This window comes from Astatotilapia calliptera, chromosome 7 (genome assembly GCF_900246225.1).
Source record: "Astatotilapia calliptera chromosome 7, fAstCal1.2, whole genome shotgun sequence".
Classification (NCBI taxonomy): Eukaryota; Metazoa; Chordata; class Actinopteri; order Cichliformes; family Cichlidae; genus Astatotilapia; species Astatotilapia calliptera.
The window spans coordinates 54,754,740-54,772,372 of NC_039308.1; the positions used below are offsets into that span (position 1 = coordinate 54,754,740).

The 17,633-nt window shown below is 38.8% G+C and overlaps 2 protein-coding genes across 2 annotated transcripts; both read left to right on the top strand.

The window, feature by feature from the left end:
* Positions 1–215: 215 nt before the first annotated feature.
* Positions 216–8,682, top strand: hexa (hexosaminidase A (alpha polypeptide)). The gene is made up of 14 exons (XM_026175852.1): positions 216–532; positions 1,057–1,161; positions 1,285–1,350; positions 1,766–1,812; positions 1,928–2,038; positions 2,131–2,232; positions 2,465–2,597; positions 2,913–3,093; positions 3,232–3,318; positions 3,403–3,475; positions 7,378–7,558; positions 7,793–7,883; positions 7,991–8,098; positions 8,212–8,682. Exons 1-14 carry the CDS (start codon positions 271–273, stop codon positions 8,273–8,275), a joined length of 1,611 nt encoding a protein of 536 aa, XP_026031637.1. The 5' UTR covers positions 216–270; the 3' UTR covers positions 8,276–8,682.
* Positions 8,683–14,360: 5,678 nt separating this feature from the next.
* Positions 14,361–17,348, top strand: nr2e3 (nuclear receptor subfamily 2, group E, member 3). The gene is made up of 9 exons (XM_026177076.1): positions 14,361–14,515; positions 14,634–14,726; positions 14,995–15,139; positions 15,243–15,346; positions 15,460–15,723; positions 15,884–16,068; positions 16,188–16,428; positions 16,512–16,617; positions 16,745–17,348. The coding sequence occupies exons 2-9, from the start codon at positions 14,639–14,641 to the stop codon at positions 16,875–16,877; spliced, it is 1,266 nt and encodes a 421-aa protein (XP_026032861.1). The 5' UTR covers positions 14,361–14,515; positions 14,634–14,638; the 3' UTR covers positions 16,878–17,348.
* Positions 17,349–17,633: the final 285 nt, after the last annotated feature.

Sequence of the window (17,633 nt, forward strand, 5' to 3'; positions counted from 1 at the left end):
TATATAAAAGACTATATATATATATATACATATCAACTAAAACTGAAAGCATTTCCTGTAAATTTACAATTTATTTAAACTACAGCGACCTTGGTCCAGGTCTTACCAAATGAAATAATGTTTAAATAAAAATAATGTTTACTTATATTTTCCGGAAGACGAACTCGACTTATTAACTCGCTGCCGCAGTCATGTGATTGCATTCATCTAAGCACATGACAGGTATCGTTTTGACGGTGCAGTTCGCGCTAGTGAAGAGCGAGGGAAGTCATGTCTGTAGTAACGTCTGGACGATACACTTTTCCCAGCTATAATTTGGTGTTTTTTATTTTCCTCCAGCTTGGGCTGCACTCAGTTGAGGGAGTATGGCCTTTACCGCAATCTATTACCTCCTCACCGGAGCGATACCCTCTGAATCCCCAGGCTTTCTACTTTACTTACGGAAGTCAATCAGCTGCACAGGAGGGCTGCTCTGTTCTGGATGAAGCATTTAAGAGATACTTTTCTCTTATTTTTCCAGACTACTCATCTGGTAGGTTTTATAGTGAGGTGAAATTCTTAAAATGCAAAAACGAAGTAAGATTTAAAGTCTTGCTGAACTTGAACGTTGTAGTTGTTCAGTCAGACTGTTTAGATATTCGAAAAACATTAAGGATATGAAATAGCCTATAAAAACTAACTTTTTGTGAAAGTCTAATCTGGACACTATTAGTAGATGGTTTGGCATTATAACACGTTTAAAACATGATTGTAAACGCACAATAAACAGAGCAAAGTGCTCACGTGGCTTCAATGTTGTTTGTCATGCTGGCTTTTAAAACAGATCAATGGTCATTGTACAGACAACAGGTCATCAGTCAGCCAGCACGGGCATACCAACTGAAAATAACCTCACAATAACAATGGACGAGAGTAGCACAGCTTCGTTTTTGTCTTTTCAGAAACAAACACAAGAACCACAGCTCCTAGGGAACAAAAATCAGTGTGTAATGTGCTTAAAGTGCAAGTTTACTTCTGCAAATACTGTGGTAATGGTTTAATATTTATCACCACCAGGTTACGGTTTTCTGCGATTCAGTGTGGATAAACCATTTACTGTCCAAGTAAGTGTCGGCCGCGATGATTGCGACAGCTACCCAGATGAAGACTCTTCTGAGCAATGTAAGTACAACCCGCTGATGCCCATTGATTAGAGCAAGTAACACTGTTTTGTAATGAATTTAACCACCATAATACTATATAGAGATTGACAAAATATCATAATTTCTCCTGTTTGTGTTCCAGACACTCTGAGCGTCTCTGCTGGACAAGCATCTCTGAAGGCAGAAACTGTGTGGGGTGCTCTAAGAGGTGATTATAGCATATGTAAAATATATCTGAAGAGCACTGGTAATTAAACAAACATGTTAACCATCCCTAATTTCCTTCGGGATTAATAAAGTATTCTGATTCTGATTCTTAAGCTGGCAAAGTATGTCAAAGCTTGATGAGTTGTAGCAGATTTCTTGTTCTACTACATATTCAGTAAGTAGCCTGTCAGGTTGTGCTATGTATTTCCAGTTTTGTTTAACTCATGTGACTCAACTGATGCAACACTTCATGTGGCACACACAGACACCTTCTTTATAGTTTTACTCAGTAGAATTTCAAGTAGGCCTACTGCATGTGGATTATAAAGTAGGGAAATTCCAACATTTTGTCAACCTCATCTATCATGTATAACAAATTGCTGATTATGTACTGTACACCCTCTGTTTAAGCACAGGTCTGGAAACCTTCAGTCAGTTGGTTTATCAAGAGGATTTTGGCTCAGTAAGTTGCAGTTTTTCCTAATGCACAAACTAACAACAAGGCCTCTGGAGTAATCACGTTTCAAATATGTGCATAATTAATATTTTTCCCTTTTTTCTGTTTGTTTTTAATTTAGTATTATGTGAACAAGACTGAGATTAAAGACTTCCCCCGCTTTCAGTTCAGAGGGATTTTATTGGACACTTCACGTCATTATTTACCAGTGCAGGCCATTTTAAAAACCCTGGTAATAATCAGATGACACAATCGAAACTTCAGCCTTCTGTTTGAGTCACTGTATTTATTATAAGCTGTATTGACATACATGTTTTCTGTTAGGATGCGATGGCCTTCAGTAAGTTCAATGTGTTTCATTGGCACATTGTCGATGACCCCTCCTTCCCTTATCAGAGCCGCACCTTTCCGGACCTGTCTGCTAAGGTTTGTTGATATTCTTCCTTGAGGCACTTACGTAAGTCCTATCATATGATCCTCACTGTAACTATGCACATTCATTACAATTTGCCTTGCAAAAAATATCCTAATTTTCTAAGGTGTTCTTGGCTATTTTATCCCAGAAATCTAAGTAAGTTTAATGCATATAGACTCATGAGATAGGAAATGGCTGAAAAATAGCATCCACTCTGAACAGCGACTTCTGGCTCTTATTCAGGGGGCTTTCCATCCGATGACTCACATCTACACGCAGTCAGATGTAGGAAGGGTGATCTCATTTGCCAGAATGCGGGGAATAAGAGTCCTTCCTGAGTTTGATTCACCAGGCCACACTCAGTCTTGGGGAAAAGGTAAAAATTCAGTTAAACTCCCAACATCCAGTAAGTGACATTAACAATAAACAGTTTAGTCCAAATGATTTCAGCATTTTGATCTATAGAAGAAAAAGTACTTGGCATGATGTCCAGTTAAGGCTCAGTAGGAATAATTTCTGCCAAATCTGCAAGTCAAGACTATAAATGGCAATATAATATGTAGTGAAGGCTGACTTACTGCTTATGTGGTTACATCAGTGGAACAAATTGTCTGCTCTCGATATAAAATGCAAAAAAATGTATTTGAAGGATATGACTGAGTCAAATTAATTATTTACAATTATTTCTCAGGCCAGTCTGACCTGTTGACTCCCTGCTACAGTGGGAGCAGCCCTTCTGGTACTTTTGGTCCTGTTAATCCAATATTGCCCTCCACGTACAAGTTCATGGCAACACTATTTAAGGAAGTGTCTTCGGTGTTTCCTGATTCCTATATCCACTTAGGAGGAGATGAGGTTAACTTTTCCTGCTGGTAGGTTAAAATGTAACTATCATTTACACGTCGGCTGATTGTTAACAATTTCGAATAAGTTTTTCTGATTTTTGATAATTAAATAAAAGAGAGTTTATGAAAATTTTACATAAACAATGAACACATTTTTTTTTGTAGGAAATCCAACCCTGATGTCCGAGCATTCATGCTGAAAATGGGATTTGGAGCAGACTTCACCAAACTGGAAGCTTACTACATGGAGAAGTAGGTTGTAAAAGGGAAAATACAATGTAGATGGTTCTGCAAAATACACCAACTGATGCATTCATGTGCTTATCTTTTTTTTAGCATTGTGAACATCACTGTAGCTCTCAACAGAACATCCATTGTGTGGCAGGATGTTTTTGACTATCATGAACGAGTAAGTACGCCCCACCGAAACACTTATATTTCATGATATAAAAAATGTACATTTCCTGCGTTTGTGGTTTTTAGAGGATGTGGTTGGAAGTGCATGATGTTGATTTTAAACGGTAAACGGTAAACGGCCTGCATTTGTATAGCGCTTTTCTAGTCCCTAAGGACCCCAAAGTGCTTCACACTACATTCAGTCATTCACCCATTCACACACACATTCACACAAATTTAACAAGTACAAATTTGAAATTAAAAAAAAAAGTGAATTTCAATGAATTTTATAATATTTTACCAGGGCAGTACTATGCAAAAGCCACCCATAATTTATTTATATTCTGCTAAGAAGATAAGAAATAAGTGCAGTTCTGTATATATATGTTCCTGCACTTAGGCAAGCTTTCTGGTAATTTCTTTAAGTAGTCTTCAGGAATAGTTCTCCAGATTTGAAGGACATTCAAAGCTCTTCATTTTTGTTGTCTCGCATTGGTAGTGTTTGTGGTCATTGTCAAGCTAAAAAATGAAGCTGTTGCCAATCAGACGCTTTACAGATGGTATTGCATGCTGGATCAAAATTCTTGCTAATCTTGCTGCTAATGACAAAGTGTCTAAAGATACAATGTAAAATTCTTTGCTAGTTCATCCCTTGGGTGTGTTTCTATGCATGAATAATTCATTGGTAAGTGTTAAATGGCCGAAAAGAAATCCTTGGGTACAAGGATTGGACTGAAATCGAGTGCTAAAGCAGCCAATGCCCAAAAAAAACCAGCCTGGAGAACTATTGTACAAGACAACCCCTGAAAAATTACAACAAAGTATTGCTCCTTGGAAGCAAAATATGAAGGAATGAGGAGTGGCTCAACATTTTTGCATAGTCCTGTGTCTTTACAGTTTTGTTCTTGGATTATTAATTGTAGATATTTTAGAGTGTGTTCAAGTATCTACAGGATCCATGCATATTCTATAAAAATGCACCAGTTATTTTTGTAGTTGTTGTGACACTGTTGGCTCAGTTGCTATTAGCTCTGCAGATGAGTACAGGATGGAAATTGTCACATTAAAACAGAACTGGCTAATTGTGGAAAAAATAAAATCCTCTATTAAGAAGTTCTTCAGGTACATTTGATACAAATGTAATTTTACACTCTGCAGGTTTAGTGGTTTGAGCCAACTAACCAGCAGTTTAAAACAGTTTGTTGACAACATCCATCTGTTCTGTTCTGATCTGATCTTTCACCATGGACTGTATGCAAACAATGGACGTGAGAGGTCTGAAAAAACACAGCCAATGCACAGTGCCTGAAATCGGCATTCTTTCTAGTGTCCTGAAGGGGGCGAGTCACTTGAGTGCAAAAAGAAAGCTTGTGTTTAGTTTCAGTTGCCAGTTTTAAGCCTTACTGATGCCCAACGTGATACTCGTTAAAACAGCAAGAGAGCAACAGTAAAGACACCTAGCTGTGTCCATTATTTATATACAGTCTATGTATATCATGCTTTCTGTTTATCTGTCTGAGAGCCCAAAGCCTTGTGTTACAGCACACTTCTCTATCAGTGGTGGAGGTATGGAGAGAGGGCTGTTACCTGTGTGAAGTACGCAGGGTGGTTAAAGCAGGGCTCAGGGTAATTCTAGCCTCTCCATGGTATCTGGACCAGCCCGGACCTACACACAACTGGGCCCGCTACTACACTGTGTGGCCCCTCGCCTTCAAGGGTCAGAATATGAAAACTGTGTGCTGTGCAGAGTTAAAGATTTTCAAGCTGCTGTGTGTGTGTGTGTGCGTGTGTTTGTTTGTCTGATATTAATCAACAGATAAAACATGGTTTTACGTAAAATATATATCTATGGATAGCTACAATTTGGGGACTATTTACAGGGTGTACAAAGTGTTTATACCAGTTTATACATCAGTGTTATTAAGGCTGTTCTGTGTCCCAAGACTGTACCTGAAATCATTTTTTTTTCAGGTATGAACAAATAATAATAATAATATAACTTGGTGTGTAAAGAACTTGGACACAGCTACAGAGAGATGTGATTGTTGTGATGCTGCTTACTGCTGAACACACATATAAAAGTCCTGCTACTGCCAGCTGCTTTGCCAAAGCAAAAACCCAGCAATTGACTCTTTGTTTATCTGGGAGATAATCAAAGAGTTAAGCATATGCATAATGGTGTCTTACTAAATATTCCAGATTTTTTTTTATTTTTTAAAAAAAGGTCTTGAAAGCATAACCACATGCTTGCTCCTGACCTAATCTGCTGGTAGCCCATTAGAGATTCCACAGCTGCTTCCATCAGACAAGCTTAGCAGAAGAAAGTTACAGATACTGTTCATGTTTGGTTCTCCAAGCCATTTAAAAACCATTGTTTTTATACACAAAACTGCTGGAAATTCGAATTCAAATCAAATCAATTTTATTTATATAGCACTTTTAAAAACAACAACTGTTGACCAAAGTATTGTACAATAAAATAATCAGATAACATTTAAAAGGAAAGTAAAATAAAAGATAAGACAATAATAAGAATAAAAGAATGACAGACTCATACAGAATTAAAAGCCAAAGAGTAAAAATGGGTCTTTAAATGAGTTTTAAAAGTATCCAGTGTTGGAGAGGTCCTGATATGTAAAGGCAGTTTATTCCACAGTTTCGGAGCAGTCACAGAAAAAGCCCGATCTCCTCTGTGTTTTAATCTAGACCTAGGAACAACTAGAAGCATTTGGTCCGCAGACCTCATAGATCTCACTGGAGTATAGCAATTTAAAAGATCAGAAAGATATATAGGAGCTAGTTCGTGCAATGTTTTAAAAACAAGTGTCAAGATCTTAAAATCAATTCGAAAACTTACTGGCATCCAGTGTAGCGAGGTGAGTATAGGGGATATGTGCTCTCGCTTCTGCTTGCCAGTCAGTAGCCTTGCCGCGGCATTTTGAACCAGCTGTAGTCGGCCAATAAGTTGCTTACTCAAAGTCTCTGAAGCAGAGAAATGGCTTCACCTTTGCAAGTAAGCGGAGGTGAAAGAAGCTGGTCTTGATCACATTATTTATCTGTTTATCGAATGTTAAATTACTGTAAAAAATCACACCTAAATTCCTCACAAACGTTTTTTTTTTATAATTTTCTAAGGGGCCATGGTCATAATGGTCACTCAATTCAGCACAGTTTTCTTTATTGTCATTATATAAATATATGAAAAAACTCTTTAAGGGACAGAATGAGCAAGTTAACAGACTTTGTCTTAATTTTAGGTTATAAAAGCAAAGATAAATGTATCTTTGCAAGTACTGAGAAAGATGGGAAATTGTAAAAACATTATACAGATGTTGTTGAGGTTTTTCAAATAATGTCAAGGGAGATAACATGTTAAAAAGAATAAATGCAGCAGTTCAGTTTAACAATTCTCCGTGGACAGAGGCTGTATTGAGCACAGTTTGTTGGTAGTAATGTGAGGATAATATGCTGGTGAGATAATTCGTTTAACAGCCTAGACTGTATGCTTTGTCATCAGAGGCAGTTTTGGGATTCTGCAGAAGTTGAGCTTGATGCTTTCCCAGAAAGAAAAGAAAATTCTTGCCAACGTCTTTCACTTTCATCTTGTGCACATGCTTAGGAATAATGGCTCAAGGAAAGTTCAACCCTGGTTGCCAAATGTTGGCTACATGGGGATTGTCCAGACTGGGCATTTTTCCAGACATGAATGTGCACTAGATGAGTAACTTTGTGCTCTGGCTTGTGCTCTGAGGATTAGAAATTCTTTGAACTGTGGCTTTTTTTAAATATGTGACTTTTCTGAATGATAAAGTATTTAATACAAACATACTAATCAACTGGATTCAACATACAAAAAAAAACTTGGGCAATATAACACACAAGGAGCAAGACAGTTGTTGTTGTTACCCTTCTCAGATTCCTAAGGACACAGTGCTGCACATCTGGAAGGGCCTCCCCGCTTCTTATGCGGCAGAACTCAGCGCTATCACCAAAGCTGGCTACAGGGTCCTGCTCGCTGCACCTTGGTACATCAACCACATTTCCTATGGCCAGGACTGGCGCAACTACTATACCGTGCAGCCTCTGAACTTTTCTGGTGTGTGTTGGCCAAGTAATATAACAAAATAATACAACCTTGCTCACTTATGTGCTGTCCATGGTGCTTCTCTGGTGGTGGGAGCTATCAGTAGAGATTTCTTATTAGTAAGACCCATTAAAACTCTGACTTGACAAGTTTGACTTGAAGTGGTGTGATAACATTGAACTGTAAATAGCCAATTCTAAAGTATAACATGTTATTCAAGAAAAAAAATCCACATCTTTTTCACAGGTACCGAGGAACAGAAGAAGCTGGTGATAGGGGGTGAAGTTTGCATGTGGGGGGAATATGTAGATGCCACTAATCTGACCCCACGTCTTTGGTAAGAGATTGAAAAGATCCCTGAAATGATCAAACTAGAGAACCTAAGTAGAATGTGCAGCCCATGAGATTAATCAAAATAATGACCGGATGAATCCAAAATCACAGGCCAAGGGCAAGTGCTGCCGCAGAGAGACTGTGGAGCGATGAGAAGCAGACCTCTGACGTGGACAAGGCGTTTCCTCGATTGCAGGACTTTCGTTGCGAACTCCTGAGGTACTTTAGCTTTTCTGATAACGCACATGGCATACCTCAACACATCGCCGCACTCTTTTTTTTATGAGGTCTGCTTAATATACACCGATGCTTCTGTTTCACTTCATTTGCAGGCGGGGTATCCAGGCAGAGCCTCTCTTTGTTGGACACTGCAAACACGAGTACCAAGGTGTTTGATTATAATGGACCGTGTGGCATTTTTGAGCATTTGAATCGATTAACTTCTGAGGTGTAACTGGAAGTAATTTAAAAAAAAAATGGAATGAAATTTTCTCTGCTTTTAAGTCCAATATACACTTGTGCTTTCTCAGGGATTTTCCTCTTTGTATTGCGACTGCTGTTTTTTAATTTTACATTTGATTTGATACATTTATATCATGTAGTGATCATATGTAATAAATGTGAAAGTTTACCTACATTATATGAGATGATTACAAAATATACAAATCAGTTGTGTTTGAGTTTAAAAGGCACACGCCAGTATGATGTAGCTTGCTCTCTTTTCCATTCAAATGTAATACAATTATGATAAAGTCACATTGCTGTGTAGACTTTTATCAAAATTAAAATCCATCTGGATGTAGCATTTTTAGTGGGAGAAACGTTTTGTCTGAAAAACGCTACGTCCAGGTGAACAGAATCAACTTTGTGGGATTTCTATACCTGGATGATTGAGCATCAAGATGGTTTTTTAATTATTATTAGAATAATACCAGAGACAACAGTTTGTCTCAGGTATAGAACACATGATCGTCTCATCCTAGGCAACTGATTTAAACTTAGAACCCTATTTTATAACTAGATTAATGTTACAAATGAAACTAACTGCACACCACCCTCAGGAAGCAACCCAAAAAAGAAGACAAAATTCTGTGGAAGGAAGAGTTTCCTCCAAAACTTGCTGATATTGGACACAGACCCCTGCACATACTATCACTGTTTATTTAAAAAATAAACAGAAAAACCGCCACCGTTTACTAGCCAATGAAAATAATCTCGGGTTTATTTGGAGGAATTATTAAAACAGCAACCCTTTTCCTAGGTTTGCCAACCATCCTGGAATAAACACTTAGCCACCTAACGGTGACTAAGTGCTTATTCCAAATGGGTGGACGTCTTATCCAGATGGGTGGCCGTCTGTCTGTAAAGGTTGATTGGAAGTGAAGAAAGCAGAGTGAAAAGAAGTGTGCAGTGATGAATAGACACTTGGGAGGCTGTTGGGCCAGAAACCACAGATATGTAAGCACAAAGGTACAGAGGTGGGAGACACAAAGGGAATAATGTGTCACAGTGGTAAAATGCATAGACAGGTTCCTGTAGCAGCATAACTAGACAAAAGACACATGACTGTGTCTGGCCTAATTATAAAGCTTATAAAACAGATAAGCATCCTTTCAAAAGCATAAAGGCTGTCCCTTACCCAAGTCCAACACTATATAACAGACCAATCTGAGCAAAACAGTCCACCTGAGACCAGTTTACAACTTTCAGCTTTACTTTGATGCCATATAAAAAATAAAATTACCCATCATTCCACTTCTCCAATTCAGGCTACCACAGGGCAAGAGATAGTACACCCTGGACAGGTCACAAGTCTGTCGCACAGCTAACAGAGACAGACAGACAGCCTTTCACACGCAAATTCACACTATTATGAGCAATTTAGAATCACAAATTAACCTTAACTTTACATTTTTGGACTGTGGGAGGAAGCCAGAGTAGCTGGAAAGAACCCAGAAATAGAGAGACCATGCAAACTCAACAAAGAAACGCTTTGGTCAGATTTAAACCCAGGACCTTGCTGCGAAGCAACAATCCTAACAACTGTGCCACTGTGTTGCTACAAAAGCAGTGCAAAAATGCTGCAATGCCCTAAGATGCCATAAGAGAGTCTATATAAGGCTCAGAACATTGGTGCAGCACTGCTCTTGCACAAAGAGACACTTTCAATTCTCCCTGGCTGTTTGTGTTTTTACACAGAAATCCAGACTGCTTCTGAAGTAACAGTGGTCATGACCCTTATTATTGTAAGTGAACTGTAATGTGTAAGCCCATAAATGTTCCAGTGGGTCATACAGCAACTCTGATTCATCATTTGGTCTTACTTAGTTGGTTCACTTTTGTAACACAGTCTAGTGGTGTGTGTCTCCCTCTACAGACCACCTAGGGAATGACTATGTTAAAAAATAAAATAAAGGCATTGAACTATGTGAATGGCCCTGTTTTAAATCATTTTAGGATGCTGTTGTGAGTGTCAGTGTATATACATGACTTCTATCGGCTGCTTCCTTTTTATAAGTCTTTACTGTCATTGCAGTTTAACCTATTATTTTTGTGTGCTGGACTTTTACTTGAGCACTGTGGGCTTTGTTAAGTAAATCACTTATCCCTGGCTTATTTTGACATTTCTGGGAAATAGTCAACTGATCCAACCAAATAAGATTAATTTGTCAGCAGAAACACAGATTTCACAGTAGCTGTCAGCGAGCATCTGTTGAATAGAGTTGACTTTACTCTGATGTGGGCCAAGATAGCTGATTTTGTCATTGCGTGGATTAAAGCAATGGTAGCAGATGGCAAGGAGGGCCAATCCCTATCCTTAGTGCTGACACCTCACTCCTTGTAATTCATCTGATTGGGGTGGAGTTGGGGGAGGGGGGTCCCCAGGAAATGCTGAACCAAACACAACAAAGCTTAAGCAAGCAAGCTCGGTTAACCTATCACTGGGGCCATTTAGAATCACACAGACATGCTGAGTTCTGTGTAATCAAAGCTTGTGCATATGTTAATATATGGGGAACAATATCATTAGCCTGTCAGGGTTAGGGTTAGTGTGCTTTATTTTCTATATATTTGAGGTGGTTAAGTTTAGATATAAGTTGGTACAAAACTGTAACTTTTTACTATTTTGAACTTTAATTACTTTAATCTCGAAAAAGTTCAAGTTTAAATGAATAAAAATCCTAATCCAAATAAAGAATGGTCATTTATTTTATGATTTGGCAAATTTGAGGATCCTGTAGAGAACCACTATAACTTTAAAAGTTAATCTCACTCTTTGACAACTGCTGACATTCAAGGAGATTATATCAAAAAGCTGCTTAGATTGATGCAAAGACTTGTGAACTAGCATTCAAGGGCATCCTGCGAAGGACAATAAAATTATGCCTTCCTTGTTTTTTGCAGGGCACATAGTTTTTATGCAATGCACCTCACTACAATAATAAGTCTTTAATATGCACAAAATGTAGATATGCGATATAAGATAATGCCATTCCTGACCCTTAAATGAATGCAAGGCATTTGAAATGACCCATGCATTTGAGGGTTAAAGTAATGAGCAACTGATCTGTTTGATCTGCAAACAACAGAGCCAAGGTTTTACTGGTGACGCGTGTCCAATCACATGACCGGCGCTGTCCTCATAAATGTTTCCACTAAATACATAATCATCTAAACAGCTCATGGCAGCATGCTGCTAAAGATTGTGCCGTGTCTGCACAACAATCACAGGGCTGGGCAGGGAAGAAACGTGACAGTTATTCCTGGCAGATAAAAGACTCAAAGCAGGAGCTTGCTGATGGCTGCAGCATCTTAACTGTGCGGAAGAGAGTCAACCCCTCAAAAAACTGAGCTAAAAAGGACTTAACATGTGTAGTTCCTAGTGTTAAGAACAAAATAATCATCTCACCCTGACATGTGAGGAACACACGTGCTACAAAATCTGATGTGGGAGTCCAGGTTGCCATACTTAAATATGTATTTCTGACTTATGAATCTCCTCAGAGGTCGTTTTCACTGTAACTTTATACTGTCACCAAGTGTGAAGTGTAAATGCTAATGTGCTAAATTAAGGTGTCCAGAATGTATGGACTTTCAAAGCCTTATTTATTACATCAAATGCTACATTTGCCTTCACCAGCACAGAAAGTTGGGTGGATTTAAATAAAAGTGGGAAACAAAGAAAATAGCAGCAATAAAGGAGAACAAAATAAAAATATCAAAGAGAGTAATAGTGATGACAAATGAATAAAAATATCCATTCAGCCATCCATCCGGTCTCCCTGATGCATCCACCAGAGTGTGTGAATGCCAGGTTAAAAGTGCTTAAGTAATAAAAAAAAACCCCACTTGTATGGATGAGGCCTGTAGTAGGAAAACATCTGATATATAACTACCAATATAGTATAAAACAAGCGATTCACATACCACTCAGGAAGTCTCTGGTTTGTCATGAAAACTATTTTTAAAATATATTTTACTTATGCACTTATACTAAGCTCTTTCTAAATATTTCTTGTGTCTTTCAGTCATTGTCCAAACAGAGTCAGAGTTGAAGGTCACTGACACTCAAAAAGTTCCCACTTCATCACCACCAAAGAATCCAAACGAATCACCCCTCCTATCATATGAGCTTGATGCCATTTTTCATCAAGGACATCTGACAGCTCTTTCTGACCCAGGCAGTCACCTCCAACTTAATTTTGTTTGCCGGTACAACTTCCTTACCAGTCTTTCCCTTCTAATGTCCTGTCTCCCTCCCTTCAAACCCTGATGGGCAGCGTGGGCTCTTCTCCTGATTTTATTTTATTCTGGTTAGAATCAGTTTGAAAAAAAATTTTAAGAATTTTTTTTTTTGCCTTTTGTAGAAAAAAGGTTTATTTAGTTGTTCATTCTCTCGTAAGCTGATGGTAACATAACTGACAAAAGGTTTTGTAATTATCATTTAGTCTTTTCATATAATTTCACAAGCTACCACAGCGTGTCAAACCTGTGAGTGTTATAGGTTCTGGGTTTACGTGGCCCCATGTGCACAACCATAATTTGAAGACGACCCATGCTTAATCCATTTATACACCAGTTTAGGGCAACAAAAAGAGCTCTGTTTTTTAAATTCAAGAGTGACTGACATTATATAATTCAGTCTATGGAGACTGTAGGAATCATTAGTATTAGTGTCTTTGTTATGGTGTTATATGTGGTCAGCTATATGCAATATTCAATACAGAAAATAGTGTGCAGATTTCTTTAGATTTTTGAGAGATGAGAATTTCCATAAAGCCATTCAAGGCAAGAAAGGATTCATTTGAGTTAATCTAGTTCAAATTTTCTTAAAAATAAGTTGCATCACTCAATTAGGCAGACGGGGGCTTCAGAGAAAAGCCACCATATGGCAGTAAATTGGAATTAAGGTTCAACCCTTTGCTGCTCTTTCAATCTTTGTGCTAATTCTTTTTCTTCTCATTATGCTCTTTCGTGACCCCTCACCCAGAAGGAGATCACATTTCATTGAAGGTTAAGCTCTTTTGCTAATTTGGGGTGGCTATCTTCTCTTGAGGTTGTAATGTCATTGACAGAGCCAATATGGCACAGAAGGAACATCTTAATTCTGGTATAAAACAAAGCAAAACAAGACAGTCTGCTGCTAATGAGCACTAATATAATAGTTTGCCTGTTGGCTGTTGCTAGCACGAAATTTCTTCTGCAAATCATCCTTACAGTGACATTCATACAATCCTTGCAGCGCAGAACTGTAGTGCCATAAGGCTAAACTGCATCTCTGAACACATGAGCAAATAAACCAACACTGATGTTTTTAGGGAGAAAAAGTTGCTGTCTTGTAATATCATTTGGCACGATACAGCCAGACTAATTATAGTAATGTGGGAACATCGTTCACAGCAGAACAGAACAAAACAGGATGGGAAGAAAACAATCTAAGAGAAAATTCTGTTTTTTATATAGTGCCAAATCACAAGAGCAGTCCCCTCAATGCACTTTAAATTGGAAATAAACAATAACTAATGATTAGATATCGAGTGCTGTAGAAACACTCAGTGCATCATGGGACACCCCCAGCAGCCTAGGCCTATTGCAGCATAACTAAGAGTGGATTCAGGATCACCTGTTCCAGCCCTGCTTTGTCAAAAAGGAATGTTTTAAGCCTAATCTTGGGTGACTGTCTCCCAAATTCAAACTGGGAGCTGGTTCCATAGAAGAGGGACCTGAAAGCTAAAGACTCTGCCTCCCATCCTACTTTTAAATATTCTAGGAACCACAACTAACAAAATAACCAGAGAGAGACAGAAAGAAGGAGCGAGAGAGGAAAGAGGAATGAATATACTTAGTGCCTGTAAGTGGTGTGACTGATTGATTTACCCTTATAGACGGTAAAGATTAAGAGGATGACAAATCAGCATTTGCTTACACAGCGCCCAGTGCTAATCTCCCTGTTTTCCTCCAGACGACTCAAGCTCTCACACTCATTCTGGAGAGAGAGAAAGAAAGAAGACGGCGAGTTGTATCTCCCTTGACCCCACCTTCATCAGATTTAAGCAGTACAAGAACATCAGCACTGTATCCAGATCACTCAACAAGGCTTATTCTTTAAGGAGCTTCCCTGAAGCTTTCTGTGAGGTAGTGTAAAGAAAAAACTTTTGATGAGCATGTTTTTGGGAAAATTGTGGCCAGTACTTTATCACAGAAAACAGTTCATGCAAAACAGGAAGTCATCTTATGTTTATATGTCTTTCAGTAAGGATGGAGGAGCAGATTTCAAAGATGAACATGTTTTCATCGGACACCTTGAAGGACTTCACGCAACAGAGCACAGACGGAGCTCAATCAGGTGAGCCAATACTTACAAATTACTACAAATGTGCAAGATTTTAGAAAGCTTAGATGATGATTGTTAAAGGCTTCTCAGTACAGCAGACTAGACTCATAATTAATGCTCACAAAGTTTTAAATACATAGATTTACACACAGAATCTGACACAAAGCTCAAAATGCGTAAAAGAGTGAGCTAATTTTACATCAGTCTGTAGTTAAAATAGCGTTGGTGCTCAAAAGAATCTGAAATTATTTTAAGTATTTCTACTATCTATTCTCTACAGAAAAAGGTCTGCGTAAATCGTTTGGCCAAGGCCTGCTTTGTAAAGTTTGCTCTGACTCAAGCAGTGGCAAACACTATGGCATCTTTGCCTGTAACGGCTGCAGCGGCTTCTTCAAGCGCAGTGTGAGGAGAAGACTCGTCTATAGGTGGGCAAGTGGCTCTGTGAAAGGCAGCTGTACATAACAGGAAAACAATCATATGACAATTAAGGAAGTGCATTTGAACTCCATCTGTGTCTTTATTTCATAGGTGTCAGGCTGGAAATGGCAGGTGCCCTGTTGACAAAGCGCATCGAAACCAGTGCCAAGCTTGTCGATTAAAGAAGTGCCTCCAGGCTGGCATGAACAAAGATGGTGAGAAACTCAGAAAAAGCAGACCTTGTAGATATTATCTGTGCGTATTGATATGAAATACCTAAAGCCTCACTGTGAGATGGTGTAGCTTTTCCTGTGCTTTGTTGTGGCAGCTGTGCAGAATGAGCGACAGCCTCGAAGCACAGCTCACGTCAGTCCGGACTCTATAAATGTCGAAACCAAAAAGGAGCACCTGGTCACCACGCAAGCGCTCAGCCCCTCTGACACCTACTCAGCAGTCATCTCCAGGCCTTTGGTCACGTCGTCAGCTCCAATTTCTGCCACAGTAAAACTTTGCAGCAACATAAGTAACAACCACCGCTTTATGGTCAGCCTGCTGACTGCAGAGACCTGTGCAAAACTGGAGCCAGAGGACGGTAAGATCAAATGAAAGAGGTAAAATAACTTGGAAGAAAGAGGTGTAAACCTATTTGTCTTGAAATGAGTAAAAATATTTTGAAAACAGACTTTTTGATTTGACTTTACGGTGTGGGATATTTGGATTGTAATGCCTATGTCTCTTTTTCTGCTACACAGTGGAGGAAAATATTGATGTGACAACAAATTCAGAGAGGGACCTCACTCCCTTCGACAGCCGTTTGTCCCCTTATACCTCCAGCTGTCCAGAGAATGTGTATGAGACATCGGCACGACTCCTCTTCATGTCAGTCAAGTGGGCAAAAAATCTGCCTGTGTTTGCTCACTTGCCATTTCGTGACCAGGTGAGGCCTGTAGACAGATATTTTTTCTTTGTGTATTTGCATCTTAAAATGTTTTTTTTAACATATATGGATAGTGTGTGAGACTAATGAGATGCTCAACATTTCTGTGAAATCCTCAGGTGATTCTTCTTGAAGAAGCTTGGAGTGAGATGTTCCTCCTGTGTGCCATCCAGTGGTCTCTGCCCATGGACAGCTGTCCTCTTTTGTCTCTGCCAGACCTTTCTACCCCACAGCAAGCCAATATCAACCTTCTTACTGCTGACCTGCAGATCTTAGAAGAAGTCTTTAGTCGCTTTAAAGCCCTGACTGTTGACCCGACAGAATTTGCCTGTCTGAAGGCCATTGTGCTGTTTAAGCCAGGTAAGGAATCACTGATGCAGCGATGGTAGTCACTGATTTCTGGATCACCAAACCGATGTCTGCTGTTTGAATCTCCCACGCAGAGGTACGCAACCTTAAAGATCCAGAACAGGTGGAGAATCTGCAGGCCCAGTCACAGGTGCTGCTGGGTCAGCACATCCATTCAGTGTATCCCAACCAGGGTGCCAGGTAACTGCACTTTCTTTTCTAACAAAATACCACAAAATCTTCAAACATAATAACAGCTGGAGAATGTCAAATCTCTCCCCCCCACAGAAACATTTAGCTCGCACTCTTTTTGTTTTTGTCCAACAAGGTTTGGGAGATTAATTCTTCTGCTGCCTTCCCTCCGCTTTGTGAATTCAGAGAAGATCGCTAAGCTGTTCTTTCAGAGGACCATTGGCAGCACACCCATGGAGAAGCTGCTGTGTGACATGTTCAAAAACTAAGCACACGGAGGAAAACTTCCTGCAAGCTGTGTGACTGTGTAATTCATGCATTCTGCTGATGACTTCTTTCATGTTTAATGCAAAAAAGCCTTTATGACAAAAGATATTTTGACATATTACTGTTTGAAAAACACAGTCATGAATGGATCAGAGACATTTATGTGAAACTGTGCTTTTTTTCCTCAAGACAAAGGCAACTTCTGGTTATGGCATTCTATTAAAGCACATTTTTCTGTTAAGTTACAACCACAAAGTCGTCTTGTGAAGCTTACAGCTAGACTTAATCATTCAGCGTACTGAGTAACAAGCGAAATAACAGTACATGCCAGCAAACATGTTTTTAAATGTTTTAAATGTCTATAAATATGAAGTTGTATTGTCAAGTATAATGATTTCTGGGATTTTTTTTTTCTATTTGATTCAAATAGAGTAAATAAATAATGCAATAAACACTATAAAATATAGAATTCAGCATAAAAAGTATTCATCTTTTGAGAAGAACATGTATAACACATGTTTGAAACAGAAACCAAAGAGCTCTGATAGGTTTATCTTCCAACTGTTTTGTGACCATCATTTTCTTTGTTGAATTGTATTAAATGTATCAGGTTGTTCTAGATGGTCTGAAAAATATTAAAAGTATGACACAGAAAGAGAAAACCATATTTATACTGGGTAAAAGATAATTATATCCACAGGTGCAACAGCTCTGTGGTAGGCCACGTTTTGTACGAGAGCAAACAGAGCATCACATTC

Coding starts and splice junctions, on each gene's coding strand:
- hexa (XM_026175852.1), top strand. CDS start 271: ATGTCTGTAGTAACGTCTGGACGATACACTTTTCCCAGCTATAATTTG. Junction 1,162..1,284: donor TGAAGACTCTTCTGAGCAAT/GTAAGTACAACC, acceptor TTTGTGTTCCAG/ACACTCTGAGCGTCTCTGCT. Junction 3,476..7,377: donor TTTTTGACTATCATGAACGA/GTAAGTACGCCC, acceptor TACCCTTCTCAG/ATTCCTAAGGACACAGTGCT.
- nr2e3 (XM_026177076.1), top strand. CDS start 14,639: ATGGAGGAGCAGATTTCAAAGATGAACATGTTTTCATCGGACACCTTG. Junction 15,347..15,459: donor GGCTGGCATGAACAAAGATG/GTGAGAAACTCA, acceptor TTGTTGTGGCAG/CTGTGCAGAATGAGCGACAG. Junction 16,618..16,744: donor TATCCCAACCAGGGTGCCAG/GTAACTGCACTT, acceptor TTGTCCAACAAG/GTTTGGGAGATTAATTCTTC.